The 15534-nt window shown below is 47.8% G+C and overlaps 2 protein-coding genes across 3 annotated transcripts in view; both read left to right on the forward strand.

The window, feature by feature from the left end:
* LOC119457436 (uncharacterized) overlaps positions 1-15534 on the forward strand; it is a 742184-nt gene that overhangs the window by 489321 nt on the left and 237329 nt on the right. The gene's annotated exons all lie outside the window — the stretch shown is intronic.
* Positions 1-15534, forward strand: part of LOC125946600 (homeobox protein ceh-62-like) — a 55067-nt gene that overhangs the window by 3873 nt on the left and 35660 nt on the right. The window contains exons 2-3 of one of the 2 annotated variants that reach the window (XM_049670085.1): positions 6746-6839; positions 14584-14690. In XM_049670085.1, coding sequence (XP_049526042.1) covers positions 14675-14690 — 16 coding nt within the window. In that variant the 5' untranslated portion in view covers positions 6746-6839; positions 14584-14674. The remainder of the gene's footprint in view (positions 1-6745; positions 6840-14583; positions 14691-15534) is intronic. The other variant, XM_049670084.1, reaches the window with a different exon arrangement.

The raw sequence follows: 15534 nt of genomic DNA on the forward strand, positions 1-15534 counted from the left end.
TGATGGGGAACACAGTCGAATGCTTTGGCAAAGTCTAGGTAGATGACGTCAGTCTGAATTGATGAGTCTAAGTTCAGGTGAAGATCAGTAACAAATTCAAAAAGCTGTGTATCGCATGACAAACCAGGCCGGAAACCGTGTTGATTGTGAAAAAAGAAGGAATTATCCCCAAATGACATGCTATTTGGGAATATATTATATGTTCTAGGAGTTTACAGGCAATGCTTGTTAGAGAAATGGGACGATAGTTAAAAGGATCAGAGCGGCTGCCTGACTTATATACAGGTACCACTTTACTGATTTTCCAGTCATTTGGAAGTGAGCTATCGGTAATGGACTGGGTAAAAATTATTTGTAATATTTGACTGGAAATTTCTTTCGTACCTTTTAGTATCTTAGCAGAGATGTTATCTGGCCCGGGGGCACTAGAAGCTTTCAGGTTTTCAATTAGCTTCATAATGCCTTGAGAATTAATGATAATAGGAAGCATGCGGGGGAAACAGTAGCTGGGCAAATCAACGTCCTTTAGTGCAGACTCACGAGTGAAAACAGAAGAAAAATATGAGTTGATTACGTCTGACCGCTGATCAAGTGGCACATTTGTACCGTCAGGGTAAGTCAAAGAAATGTTATTGGAGCGATTGTTTGGTTTCAGAATATTCCAAAATTTTTTTGGGCTGACACGAATAATGTTCTGCAAGTCGTGGTGGAAGAATTTCTTTTTGGATTGTTTCAAAGTGTTGGTGTATTCACGAAGGCATGTAACGTACTTGTCCCACTTTAAACAAGATTTCGAGCGTTTCGCATCACGAAAAAGACGTTTTTTCTTACCTAACAGCCTCCTTAATGTATTAGAAAACCAGGGCTTTCCTAAATCACCGCGAATGCGAACAAGGGGCACATGTCTCTCAACAAGTGATAGTAACGTATTCTTAAATAGCATCCAGTTTTCATCTACTGTACGAGAAGGAGCAGTCTGACGAAAAGAAAAAGAAAACTTGTTTAGTTCAGTATTGATTTTGCTGAAGTCTGCTTTGTTGTAGTCCCTAATCTGTTTTGTTGAGGGTTGTCGGATAGGAACTGCAATGCAGAGATTAAATAGTAGTAATTTGTGATCGCTTAGACCACCAACAGATGATAGCGATTTTATTATTTCAGGATCAGAAACAAGAACAAGGTCGAGAATATTCCCCTCACGCGTTGGCATATCAACCATCTGAGTAAAATTGAATGTTAGGATCGTATCAAGAAAATCTTTGGATTGCCGGCTATGCGCCACTAGATCTTCCCAGTTAATTTCCGGAAAATTAAAATCGCCACACAGCATAAAATTCGCAGACGGGAAGCGTGAGTAAAGATCGGCTAGTACGGAATTTAGTTCATGGTTGAAAGAAACATCACAGTCAGTAGCGCGATAACAAGCAACAATCACAATCATTCTTGAAGCAAGTGAAATATTCACACACAGAATTTCGTGTTGACAGTTCAATTCGGTAACATATGAAGGAACATTTTCTTTCACAAAAATCAAAATGCCGCCTCCCCTACGCCCCAACCTGTCAAGCCTGTGCGCAGCGTACGCTAGGTCATCGTGTAGTAGCTCATGATCAGCAATATTTGGATGTAGCCACGATTCTGTAAGTATAGCGAGGTCAGTATCGCTGTCTCTTAAAATACATTCTACGGCGTCTTTCTTAGGTAGATAACTACGCACGTTTGCGACCAAGACGGACATATTTTGATAAACGGGATTAGCGATCGCGGCGAGGCAGGATTGGGGGGCAGGAGGAGGACGCGCATGCCTAGGAAAATGCAGGGACTGCTACGCCTTCAGTTCAACCACAATATCTAAAACATATGCCATGAATAATAAAAAGTTCAACTGATTCATTCAGGCACATAAAAACAGTGTTAACACAGTAGCTGGTACCAACAAACACTTACTTAAATAAGCATCAAGTGCTTATTTACATCCTTTATCCTTGAGGGAATTTCGTTGTGTAGCTTGCACAATACTGTGTTTATACACTTTAAATAGTGGCATCCACAGCATCTGGAGAAAAGGGTATGGCAGTTGCTGGTGCAAACTTGCGTGACACATCAGCAGCAGAAACATTCTTATACGAACTGGTTAATGCTTTTGTAGCGAAGAGAGACGCTAGTGGGTCCAGCTCTAGTCTGCCCAGACGCTAGTGGGTCCAGCGCTTTGGCTCGCAACGGCGCTTGTGCTTGCATGAAAGCTGTGGCTCGTTTGACTGTCGACGCTGCGCTGCTCCGATCACTAATAAACCCCTTACAATGCCACCATATCACCAGCCGACCCGCGCAACGCGTCCTCCTACATGGACGGGGCCCAACACAGCGAATAGGTGGCGTACAGCTGACAACCGGCCTATCTGTTTTGCGTGCGGCTACGCAGGTCACGTCGCACGCTACTGTAATTGCGTGCAGTCGCCTAGCGCTACAACATACGCGCCAAATCGTATGGTCGGTTCTCCCCGCCCATATTACGACGACCCTTCGGCATCGTCACCTACGTTCCGCCCAACGCCCAATACCCGCCGCTCACCTTCTCCACGCCGACGCTCGCTATCACCGATGCGGCCTCGTTCCTCAGCTCGGGAAGAGGAAAACTAATCGTCGCAGTCCACGAGGCAAGGGCTGCGACGCCGGCGAAACGCGAAAGTCCTCAGGGTAGCCCGACGAATGTGATAGACGTGTTTGTTGATGGTGTTAAAACATCTGCACTCGTGGACACCGGAGCCGCCGTATCAGTTATGGACGCCAAACTTTGTCGCTTGATTCGGAAAGTCACGATGCCCCTTACTGGACTGTCCCTCCGCACAGCCGGCGCACAGCGTATTCACCCGTTAGCGGCCTGCACAGCTCGAGTTCTCATTGAGGACATTGTATACGCGATCGAATTTGTTGTAATTTCGTCGTGCTCCCATGACGTTATCCTCGGCTGGGATTTTCTCTCCCGCCACAATGCCGTCATTCATTGCGCCCGGGCCGAACTAGAACTGTCGCCGCACTCAGATTTGACGCTCGCCGACAATGCTTCTCTACCGAACAAACTCCTCGTCAGACAGGACACCACCGTTCCTCCCAACTCTTCAGTGGTTGTCTCTATGTACTGCAGCAGCCTCTCCGACGCCGTCGCACTACTGTCTCCGTCTGGCCGCTTTTCCACCCGAAAAGGTCTACTGCTACCTTTTGTGACGGTAAACATCGCACAGGGCTCTAGTGCTATATTTATTTGTAACCCGTTCTCGTACCCTGTGTTGCTACTCCAAGGAGAATGTCTGGGTACTGTCGAAGCTATCGCAGACATACAAATTACGGACGTTCCCGAAGACCCATACTGTGCCCGTTACAGTTCGCTCGGCTCGATTTCTACATCTGGCCCATTGCCTATAGATGTGTTCGATTCTTCTGTCGCCGATGACCTTACACCGGGTCAGCGATCACAGCTTCTGTGCCTCCTACAATAATTTCGTGCTTCTTTCGACGTCGGGCAACCTTCCTTGGGCCGGACGTCAACTTTTACGCACCACATCGATACTGGCTCCCAATCGCCATTGCGGCAACGCCCATATCGTATGTCGGCTACAGAACGTCGCGTGATTGATGAACAAGTGGCCGATATGCTCCGCCGCGAAGTGATCCGACCTTCCCACAGTCCATGGGCATCTCCCGTCATCCTTGTTACGAAGAAAGACGGTTCTGTCCGGTTCTGTGTGGACTATCGGCACCTCAACAAGATCACTCGTAAGGACGTTTACCCGCTTCCGAGAATCGACGACGCTATTGACAGCCTACAAGGAGCAGAATTTGTTTCATCTCTCGATCTGCGCTCAGGGTATTGGCAAGTACCTATGGCAGATGACGATCGACCGAAGACAGCCTTTGTCACGCCCGACGGCTTATACGAATTTAACGTCATGCCGTTTGGACTTTGTAATGCGCCAGCAACTTTTGAGCGTATGATGGATACCGTTCTGCGCGGCTTGAAATGGCACACGTGCTTGTGCTACCTTGATGACGTTGTTTTTGCTTCGGATTTCTCCACCCACCTTCAACGCCTCCGGCGTGTTTTGACGTGTTTGAGCAACACCGGCCTACAACTGAATTTAAAGAAGTGCCGATTTGCAGCGCGGCAGCTGACGATACTGGGTTACGTCGTTTCCAAGGATGGAATTCTCCCCGATCCAGCCAAGCTTCGTGCCGTCGCCGAATTCCCTAAACCTACGTCCATCAAGGAACTGCGAAGTTTCGTAGGTTTATGTTCTTACTTCCGACGCTTCATTCAAAATTTCGCCGCCGTCATATCACCTCTGACGAAGCTCCTTGGATGCAACGGACCCCTTCATTCGTGGTCGTCAGAGTGCGAGGAAGCGTTCGCAAATCTCCGTCATTTGCTGACGACTCCCCCAATTTTGCGCCACTACGATCCGGCGGCCCCTACAGAGGTACACACAGATGCCAGCGGTGTTGGCCTTGGCGCTGTTCTTGCGCAGCGCAAACCTGGCTTTCCTGAATACGTCGTGGCCTATGCCAGTCGCACCCTTACGAAAGCCGAGACCAATTACACTGTCATGAAAAAGGAATGTCTGGCGATCATCTGGGCTCTTACTAAGTTCCGTCCTTATTTGTATGGCCGCCCGTTTGATGTCATCACCGACCACCATGCACTATGTTGGCTGTCATCTTTGAAGGATCCTTCAGGTCGTCTTGCCCACTGGGCACTTCGCCTGCAGGACTATGATATCCGCATGCTGTACCGCAACGGATGCCAACATTCTGATGCCGACGCCCTATCACGCTCTCCATTGCCTGATGAGAATACCTGCTGCTCACTCTCCCAGCTAGCTGTTTCTACAATTGACCTTGAGGTTATCGCTTCCGAGCAGCGCCAGGACCCCTGGATTGCCTCGATTAGAGACTTGCTTGCTGACCCTTCACCACAGTCAACCACTCGTACGTTTCGTCGTCAGGCTCGTCATTTCGCGGTTCGCGACAACCTGCTTCACCGACGCAGTTATGCCGCAGACGGCCGGCAGTGGTTGTTAGTAGTTCCTCGCAGTCTGCGCTCCGAAATCTGTGCATCTTTTCACACCAACCCACAGTGCGCACACTCGGGAGTTTTCCAAACCTAGCAGCGCCTTCGACAGCGCTACTACTGGCGGGGCATGTACAAGTACGTTCAACAGTTCGTTCGCTCCTGCCCCGACTGCCAGCGCCGGAAATCTCCACCCCAGCTCTCGTCGGCTGGTCTGCAGCCTCTACCCTGCCCTACCTGGCCGTTCGGGCGCGTTGGAATTGATTTGTATGGGCCACTTCCCTTGACGTCGGCTGGCAACCGCTGGGCTATTGTGGCAGTAGATCACCTAACACGATACGCCGAAACCGCCGCTCTCCCAGCAGCTACAGCGCGCGATGTTGCCTCATTCCTGCTTCGCCGATTCATCCTGCGGCATGGTCCACCCCAGGAATTGCTCAGTGATCGCGGACGTGTCTTCCTGTCGGAAGTAGTTGAAGCCATTCTTAAAGAGTGCCACGTTATTCATCGCACAACTACGGCGTACCACCCCCAGACCAATGGCCTCAAAGAACGCTTCAATCGCACGCTCGGCGACATGCTTTCAATGTACGTCGCCTCCGACCACACGACCTGGGACGCCATTCTGCCCTTCGTCACCTACGCGTACAACACCGCTACTCAGAGCACCACTGGGTTTTCGCCCTTTTTCTTACTGTACGGTCGGCACCCGTCGCATACCATCGACACAATTTTACCTTACCGGCCGGATGCTTCCGAGGGCTCACCTATTTCTGCCACAGCACGGCATGCTGAAGAATGCCGTGACCTCGCACGTGCCTTTACTTCCAACGACCAAGAGCGCCAGAAGAGTACTCGCGGCGACTCCACTTCCACGGGCACCTTGCTTCCTGGCGCGCTTGTGTGGCTCTCTGTCCCGTTCACCGCCCCTGGCCTCTCATCGAAACTACTGCCGAAATATGAAGGCCCTTACCGCGTCGTCGAACGCGCATCTCCCGTGAATGTTGTTGTCGAACCAGTTCAACCGTCTTCAGACCAGCGCCGTCGTGGACGAGACATTGTCCAGGTCGACCGGCTCAAGCCATACTACGATCCTGTCATCCTGACGAGCTGTTAGGTCGCCGGACGGCTCCCTTATCACTCCCGGGGTAATTGTAGCGAAGAGAGACGCTAGTGGGTTCAGCGCTTTGGCTCGCAACGGCGCTCGTGCTTGAAAGCTGTGGCTCGTTTGACTGTCGACGCTGCGCTGCTCCGATCACTAATAAACCCCTTACACTTTGTGTGAATGTAAAAAGAATGTTTAAGACTGTTACCTGCATTTGTGAGTATACTTACAGACAGAATAAACAGTGGTAAGACAACAAGCCACAGTTGAACATCCCCTTCCTCATAAAAAGTTCCTGTGCACGTGCTCCATAATACTTATGAGTGTGTAGGTGTTGAGGCCCTCTAGCAGCATTATGTAGGAACTCCATGACTCCGGACAAGCAAAACAGAAAAACACTGCAACAATGTTGTTCCTCTTAGCCTTCAATCCGTGCCAGCTTTTATAAGGAATATTGAATACTGTGGCATCTTAAAAAGAAGTTACGATGTGCTCATAGTGCTGATTTTTACGTTCCTGTTGCTGTTAGAAAAACATAGCTATGGTAATTTTTTTTTCATTCAAAACTATCTATGCAGCATGTGTGCCACTCAAGTGCAACAGCTTCACGAGGCATCCCAGGCCCCGAAAGAAGTTGGAAGAAGATGCAAGAGCTGCATGCCAATGTTGTTGGTGAGCCTTGTAACATTGTCACATTATACATAAATTTTAATAACGCTAATCTCGTAAGTTACTAGCACACAATGTTTGTAGAAATTTAAACAAGACAGAACTTGCAGAAGAAGGCTTGAAGAATGGTTAAACAAAAATATCACTAGGACCAACATTTTGGCAAGGCAATTGTCTTAAGTCAAGCCAGCAACTGATTTCTGCTCCCCCACTTTATTGGGGGAAGATGAGAATGACGCAGACTGTGCATAGAGTAAGGTGAGGGAATTGTAAGTGTTCAAAAAAGAGGACAGAAAGAAAACAAGGAGGTGTAGGTTTCTTGTAATAGAGAACATGTAAGGCTAATAGTGTTGTTTCATCCAAGTAGGGGTGGCAAACCTAGAAGACAATTTGTGTGTATGCAAGTGTTTCCTGTGTTGGGCCTAGTTAAACGAGAACGAAGATATATGGTTTGGATATTGCAAAAGAAAGAGCAAAAAAAAAAGAAAGAACTAGAATCTCAGTTGTATCCAGATATTTTTGATTAAGCCATGAAGCATGAAATGAAAGCGAAAGGCACGAATGCCCATCTTATCGAAACCAGAGGGCATTAAAGTAGAGATAAAATAAATGATCGATTGAGTTATGAATTCATCATAGCCCACCAGCTAGCACACACACAGTCCTAGGTGTATTTGTGCTCTAGATGACTATGATGGCACATTTCAAAACATTGTTAGCTGTTTGCGACATTCTACCTTTTTGTTGCTCTTTTTTTTTAAGCAGACCTGCAAATCTTTTTTAATAGAAGATTCTCAGCTTCACTCAGCTCTCACATATAGCTTATTGCTATCACAAGGTGGCATTAACCCGACTCATGTTAAATACTAGCCTCGCCATTAGCAGGACCTTAGCAGCCATACGAAGATGAAGAGCCTCTTCACGTTTGTGTGACAGGCACATTATGCATCAATTTCATTTAGAAGTTCAGCAGGCTGCATGGACCTTAGACGATTTGAGGTCTTTCACTTAGTCATAAAAAGAGCTATACAGAAAGTTGTGTATTGCAAACAGAGGCAATATTTTCAAATATGCTTTGCAAGCTTTGTGTTGACATAGTGGCCATATGCTAATTTTAAAGTTGTAATTTGTGATAAGCATTTAGGCAAGAACACAAAAATATTCGAGGTCTCTTGTGGATGATAAGAACATCAAGCTAGTTTAATCTGCATAGAAGTTCACTTATTGCATATATGCACTTATTTCATAGTTCACTGCACAGAAGTTCATTGATGATCCTGTGTCGCAGCAGAGACATCACTCTTGTCACATTTACCATGGCTCGTTATACCGTTCTTATACCTTAGGCACAACAATTTCACCTGCATTAAACCACAAAAGCTTTAAGCACTAATATAACTTGCTTACTTTTATGGCTTTAAGCATAATCTTTCACTGCTATTGATGACGGTACATGTTGGTTGTCTTACTGATAACAAAGCTTGTTTTTCAGGATATGCCAGCACGAAGTTTCCAGGCGCAAGTGTTTCTTATATAAAAGACAGCCTGTTCTCTCACCTCACAAGGGAAATAAAATCAGTATCTAAAAATGCCTTTTCATGTGCCTTTTTTGTTTTCCTGTTGGCTGCAGTTAATATTCAGCCTCACTGAGCCAATACTTGCTACTTTAGACCTTAGTGGGATATATCCCAGTACAATGAAAATACAATGTAAATTCATCTCGGTCTAAATCCAATGAATATACAATAACGAGCCAATATAAAAACAACACTATAATACTACAATGGATTTCCAATGGATTCACGGTGGCCACTTTTCCATGACTGCTCAACAAATCTACAGTGAAATACCAATAAAAATTCCACAATTTTTTGTTGTTGGTGGCACAAAATATCAATGGAAAAGCGATGGAATTCCAACATTTTTTGTAAGGGAGTTAAAGGGAAACTGAACAGGTTTTAGATTTCTAAAAAGTGACGTTTTTCCGAAGCGCAGACACTTGAAATCCCCGGTACGAAGTTTTGTTTTTGCCATCATACAAGTAGCGGCGGCGTAATTAAGAATTAAAATCGCAGCTATGCTCCGCCCACCGCGGCTCGCGGAATCAGCCCGCGGCGGCGGCGGAAGGGGAAAGCTAGCGGAAATGACGTCAATATAGGGGTCCCAGGCACCCGCGCGGAAAGCGTGTGCAGGTTTTGCGCGTCAGTCGGGTTGTATCCGTGGCCTTTATCGCAAATGATCAAGATCTCCACCCTGCGTTTCCGGCTAACGCTTCAAAGGACTGTTACCGCAAGGAGAACTCCGTCTAAGAAGCATACAGTGTCACCATGCCGTCCTTTTGCGCTGCTTACGGCTGTACGACCAACGGCGGCCGAGACGACGTCGTCTTTCACAATTTCCCACGGCAGAAAAAACAAGCTGCTCAGCGGATCGCAGCGGTGAAACGAATTAATTTCAAACCTTCAAGAACCGCTCTTCTCTGTTAAAAACATTTTTGGGACAGTGATTACCATCAGAGTTTATCGCTGATGCGTGCAATGGGAATTCCGGTGAAATCTGCTCGACTAAGGCCAGGCGTGGTGCCATCGATCTTCGCTCATAAACGAAATGAATCGCCGCCACCGAGAGCAGCCTTCTGTGATACACTGTTTTTTTTTTCAGTCTTGCAGGAATTTCGTTTACTTCCTGGCAGCACAAACATTCTTCTTCTATTTCCATTGCACTGCAGTGCATGCAGGAACACCTGTCGCAACAGAAATATACGTCACGTAGAAAAGACACCTAAAATAAAGCTTCAATCGGATACCTAAGTGCCCATACGCCTGAGTGCTTACATCACTTGCGGATTGTTCAAAAGCGTGGAACGACAGGAGTGGGCTTTTACCTCTGATCGTTTCAACACAACCGGTAATCGAGGGCCAAAAAGCATAAAATAGAACTACAGTAAACCGCAGAGATATGCATAACAACGTGCAGTGGCACACTTTTTTGTTTTTCGTCAAATTCCCGCACGACATTGCAAGCAGCCCAAGCACGCCGTCACGGCGTCGAACGCTGCTTCTAGCACCGTGGGTCACAAAACAGCACAGCTATACTGCAAAAATAAGAAACATTCACTTCCGTGCGGCGTATATTTGTCTGGCACGTCTGCACCTTGTATTGTTATCTTAGTAACTTGGTAACTGCAAAATGCACTGTGCTGACAGTGCGTCTCCGCATTCGCTGCAAGATAGAATACAGCAATGATTGCACGCATTGTTTGTTGCGGTCACAGCACAGCAGAATGCATCTGTGGAAGTAATATCTACACTGAATTAAATTATATTGCAAATACAATAATTTCCATGCGATGTGTACCTTCAGGGCAATTCGGCAGTCGCACTTTATTACTTGCAAACCAGCAACAGTAGAATGCACCGAGTACAAAACGAGTCTCTCTACTGTGTACAAAACGAGTATTTCTTTCCGTATTCTGTTATAAGGACGCCCGGTATGAAATAATACAATCGCACTCTGACTGCTAAGGCAATGTCGAACGCTGCTTCTGGCACCGTGGGTCACAAAACAGCACAGCTATACTGCAAAAAAAAAAAAAAAAGTCACAGTTTCGCCCTAAGGGCGAAGCAATGAATGCGATAGCAACACAGCAATGCCATACGAAGTAAGGTGAGCGGCTTTGGTAGCAATATGAATTGTAGTAAACATGAGCTGATTAAGTAAGCAGGTGTGCTGCGCCGTAAGTAGACCGACATGAAGAGAGACTCGATGACCACGAGAAGGCGCCTGTGAAACGGTGGTGTTCGTGAGAAGCGCTTGCCGTGGGCAGCGCGTGCGAAGGGACACATCTGTAGCGCTGCACTGCCGATCCGGGCAGCATTGCATGTGTAGCGTGCGTTGGAAAATGTGGCCCGACTATTACTAACTGAATGAACAAGCGTGGTGTGAGCGCGCACAAACAAACATGAATAGATCACACTGAATGACTGCAGACAACGACTGTCAAAACGCTGGCAGCAAGCAGCGGGCGAAGGTACGTGCGGTCTATCGCTTCAACGGAAACTGAGCGGCGAATGCACGGCGCATAAACGTCAGAGCCGTGTGGAGATAAGCGACGGTGCGAGCGAGCGACGAGCGCGGTTGCTGGCAGAGTAGAAGTGCGCCCCCCCCCCCCCCCCCCCCCCCCCCCCCCCAGCGCTGGCTTCCCGCTTCCTTGCTTGCGCGTGGGAGATTGAGTGCGTTCGCTCTCCGTGATAGCGAGCGTCCCCGCACGCTTCCGAACGGGCATACGGCGCGCGGCGAAGATTTTATCTATAGGGAACCTGACGGCGACGACGACGGCGACGCCGACGGCAGAAATCCGGTTGAAGTGTCCATATAATTGCTATCGCAATAAAAATCACTTCTGTGCGGCGTATATTTGTCTGGCACAAATGCCGCAATGGCAAATGTCGCAATTAGGTCCTCGGATCCGGCGGGCTCCGGCCATTCCAACTTCCGCACTGGCGATCGCGCTCGCGCTTGGCGTAGGTGTTTCTCGTTGTCGGGCCACTGGTTCAAACGCGTATGGTGTCACGCCAATCACCCCTAAGTGATCAAAATTATCCATAACAGCAACTGAACCGTGCGAAATCGTCTGGAAGGTAGTCGCAGTACCTGGTGAGAAGCTGTCACGTTGCGGCGGGCTCTCGTGGACCCATGGATTGACGTCACGGTGCGCTCCACCAATCATCGTAGCGAGCCGGATGCGCCGCGCGCCGCTCAGTCGCAGCTCGGAGTTTTTTCGCTAATAACGCGTTTTTGGCTGCGCCATGTCAAATTTCTTGTCGATTTTCGTGTTCAGGGTGTTCAAAAGTATCAAATGGTGCTTATAACTCGATTTTTTTGGAAACCTGTTCAGTTTTTCTTTAAGGCACCTGAACCCACCAGCTTGGGTGGGAGTCGAACCCTCGACCTTTGGAATTAAGAGGGTGCGTAATTAAGCTAATTAAGAAGATGAGTAGGCGAACTAAAAGTATGAGTAAGGAAATTAAGAGGGAGCTAGGACTAAGAGACGTAGACTAAACCAATTAAGGGGGATGTTGTAAAGAAAATTTCCGAAGGACGTTCGTCACACTTGTTTGTCGTGCCGCGCGATGAGGAAAAAGGACGAAGTAAAATGAGTCGGACTCGTGATACAAATGCAAACTACATTTATAACAAAAGCCCAATCACACCCGGACAGAACGTTACGCACATGGCACACATAATATGCTAAAAGGAATTAGGTTGCTATGAGTTCGAGAAACAGAGTTCAAAACATGTAGCAGCTCACAGTACGTGGACAGGAGATGAGAGGTTGGCGGAGTGAGGGGCGATGACGTGAGGACGTCGGACAATCCTCGATGTTGGACGGTGAGGAGAAGATGGCTCTTGACAAATTGAACGACCGCTCAGCAGTCAGCCTGTATCTGAGCTACAGTGCACGTTGCAGGAATGGTCAGCCTGCCCAGCGGACAGCTTGCGCGCGAGCCGCAGTGCTCGGCGCATATGCGGCCATTAGCCAGGCCACGAACGGTGCTCCGCCGAACAGCTGACCTAGGAGACGGCTTGCCCGCGATCCGCAATGCTCGCGACAAGTGGTATCACAGCAGGCCACGCCACGCTCCGAGCTGCAGTACTCGTGCTGGCGAACGCCTTGGCCAAGGGCAATGGTCGGGTGGCAGCTCCATGAACGGCCGCGTTCCTTGGAGCCTTTATTGTCGACATCCGACATGTCGGTCTACTGTCTTCTGTCTCCCGCTGACTAGGCGCGTGTCTTGCCATGAAGCATTTCGCCACGTGCTCGCCATACGTGGCCAAATCGTGGCACGACGCATCTTCATAGTGCCACTGGGTCATCGCTGATTTGGCGGGATCACTCAAATGCGTGGTCCACTCGCGAAAGAACGCGTGCACACTTCGTCGTTGTGGGCATCATTTTCTTTCATTCATCACAGATATATACGTCATGTGTCCGTCTTTACTGTATTAGCATTTGGGCTTTCGCCTTCAAGTAGTGTTAGGGATAACATAAGAGACCCTGTGAACTTTTTCTATAAAATGCATTCTCATGGTCAGGGTCCCCTGTGAGTAATTGGCCTAGATAAACATACTCCTGCACAGAATCTATAGAGTGAGAGGCGATCATGAATTCTTGTTCCCTTGCCAGGCTATTGAAAGTTATGTTTGTTTTCTGCATAATAATAAATCCTCGAACCTACTCTTGCCCTTTCTCTGTTAAGTTTCTCAATAATTTGCTGCAATTCATCCCCCATGTTGCTGAACAGCAGAATGTCATCTGCAAACTGAAGGTTGTTGAGATTTTCGTCGTTGATACTCACTCGCAAGCCTTCCCAGTCTAAAAAAAGTCGCAATTTGGTCCGAAAGGCGAAGCCTCGATTGCGATAGCAAACTAGTGAACAGCTATAAGAAGTAAGGATAGTAGTTTTGTCGGCCGTATAAGCTTGTAAACATAGGCATACTAACTAAATTAACAAGCATGGTGTCACGCGCGCACAAGCAAACATGAAAGCATCTCACCCCCTCACGTGGTGGCTCTTTCTCTCTGACCAACGCGGCGGCTTTGGTTCGCCTTCTCTTTGTGCCGAGTGTCTCACCTTTCTGCCTCTTCGACAGTTTTTGCAAGAACAAGGTAGAGCTCCTCGACTTCTTGTAAAGCAGCTCGCCTGCTCTCGCGGAGCATTTGCAGAATGTTTTCGGCGGAAGGCATGAAGAAGCTTCGCGATTACAGCGGTCAGTGGAACACCGATTTGTCGTCTGTGCCATGGCCCACAGGTGACGAGCGACGTAATCGACAGCCATTTCGGAGAGTCACACCGCAAGCTACTAAAAGGCTGGATGTTTAAAGAAAGAGCGGTACATTCGCCGCGTCGAGTGTATGACGCAGTGTCAACCTGCCTGCCCCAAACTCGTCGTGCTGCGTAGCATATGTTTGTGCTCCATGAAAGCTGGCCACTACAAGCAAGTTGCAGTGCTTCGTCAGGATGATACGACAGCTGTTGTCCAAGCACATTACGACTGCGTTGCTGGGTATGTTTGCCTTTATGAGCCATGTCGATGGCTTTACGTCATATATCATTTCAGTTTCATTAGGTGGCGTACAGTTGTGATCGTGTCACTAAAACGCGTTCGCGTAAGCACTTTCGATTCCGATCGAAAATGATCGCTGCTGCATGGTTCCGTTGAGTTGGTTGAGTGCAGGCAGCAGCTTGCGATCGAGTTCCCTCACTCGATGTGGATCGTGCTCGATCGCGATCGAAAGTCCCGGTGTAATGAGGATAGCAAGGCGAAAGCTGCGGGCGATTTCGCAGCGTTAAGCAACACAAGCACTTATCCGATGGCACAGGACATTATGCATAACGAAATAGGTCGCAACCACTCATAAATCGTATTATGTAAAGAATGGGTGATGCCGCCGTCAAGCAGTTCGCCCACGCAGCTGGAAACATGATGTAATGGTATGTGCAGTGCAAAAACATGAACGACGGACAGGAAAGAGCAGTGCACATAACGTTGCAGAGTGCTTTTCGCGCTGCACGTACTGCATCAAATATTAACAGATTAACCAAGATCAAGCTGCTACTTTTGGAAGCTTGGTGCTGCTAGAAAGTTGTTTACGGTCTGTGCTGTCAATGAAATACTTTGTTTCGAAGCTTTCACTGCGTTTCACAGTATAATCTCTTTTTATTCTTCTTTGTGAATCTTGCAGCCTGAGCCAAAGGTGCCAACATGTTGCTGCTCTGCTGTTTGCCATCCGTGGCATTCAGACACCATCCTGCACAAGCATTCCATGTAGATGGATGGCACCAACGCATGGTGAGGCACTAATTTTATTTAGAACAACACAGTACAGATTCATTTATTGAGTAAAAATCACCAAACAGCGCATAGGCAAGTGGTGAATGCAGGTAGATGAACAAATATCATCATTAAGCAGCTTCAGTGTGTCTTCTGCTTGTACTTCTCTGTTGCAGCATTTAAGCATACTCTACTATCTTTGCAAGTAATGTGAAACAACATGGTTACAAGTGAACATATAAGCATGTGTCAGAGCAGCTGCAAGTTAGCTGTGTGAGCAGTTGAGATGTTTTTACATGTACTGCAATTTGTTTATTTGCAGGTCACAACCACCTAGTGACCAAACTGCTAGCAGAAATAACTTTCAAGAAGCATGTCATAAACAAAAAGGTGCAGGCCAAAATCAAGCGTGAACGTCAACCAAACCTGACAAAAGTTGGGCAGGCTTGTCTTGCGGTCCTTAGAGACAAGATTGCCGCACATGGACCTGAGCTTGCGTGGAATAGATACACAAAAGGAAAGCCGGCGCCGTTAAACAATGTGAGCCCCATTGCTGACACAGAGGACCTGCACTCGCCAAAATGCCTCCAGTTGTTTGGCGAGCTCCTCAAGAACCAGGTGCCCCTAACAGCCACGCAGAGAGAGAAAGGGCGCATGAAGACACTGGGTCAAATCCAGAACCCTGCTTGGCGAGCCGAAAGAACTGACAGGCTGACTGCGTCAAACTTTCGCAGAGCTCTTCACTGCCAAACGCCTGAAGGGCTTGTAAAAGAAATACTACTTTATCCTCGTAATGAGGTTCTCAAGCAGGGTGACCCTAGATTATATGGGCTGCAGAACGAGTCCAGAGCAGTACAGGAGC

Source organism: Dermacentor silvarum, chromosome 7 (assembly GCF_013339745.2).
Source record: "Dermacentor silvarum isolate Dsil-2018 chromosome 7, BIME_Dsil_1.4, whole genome shotgun sequence".
In the NCBI taxonomy this organism is placed as follows: domain Eukaryota; kingdom Metazoa; phylum Arthropoda; class Arachnida; order Ixodida; family Ixodidae; genus Dermacentor; species Dermacentor silvarum.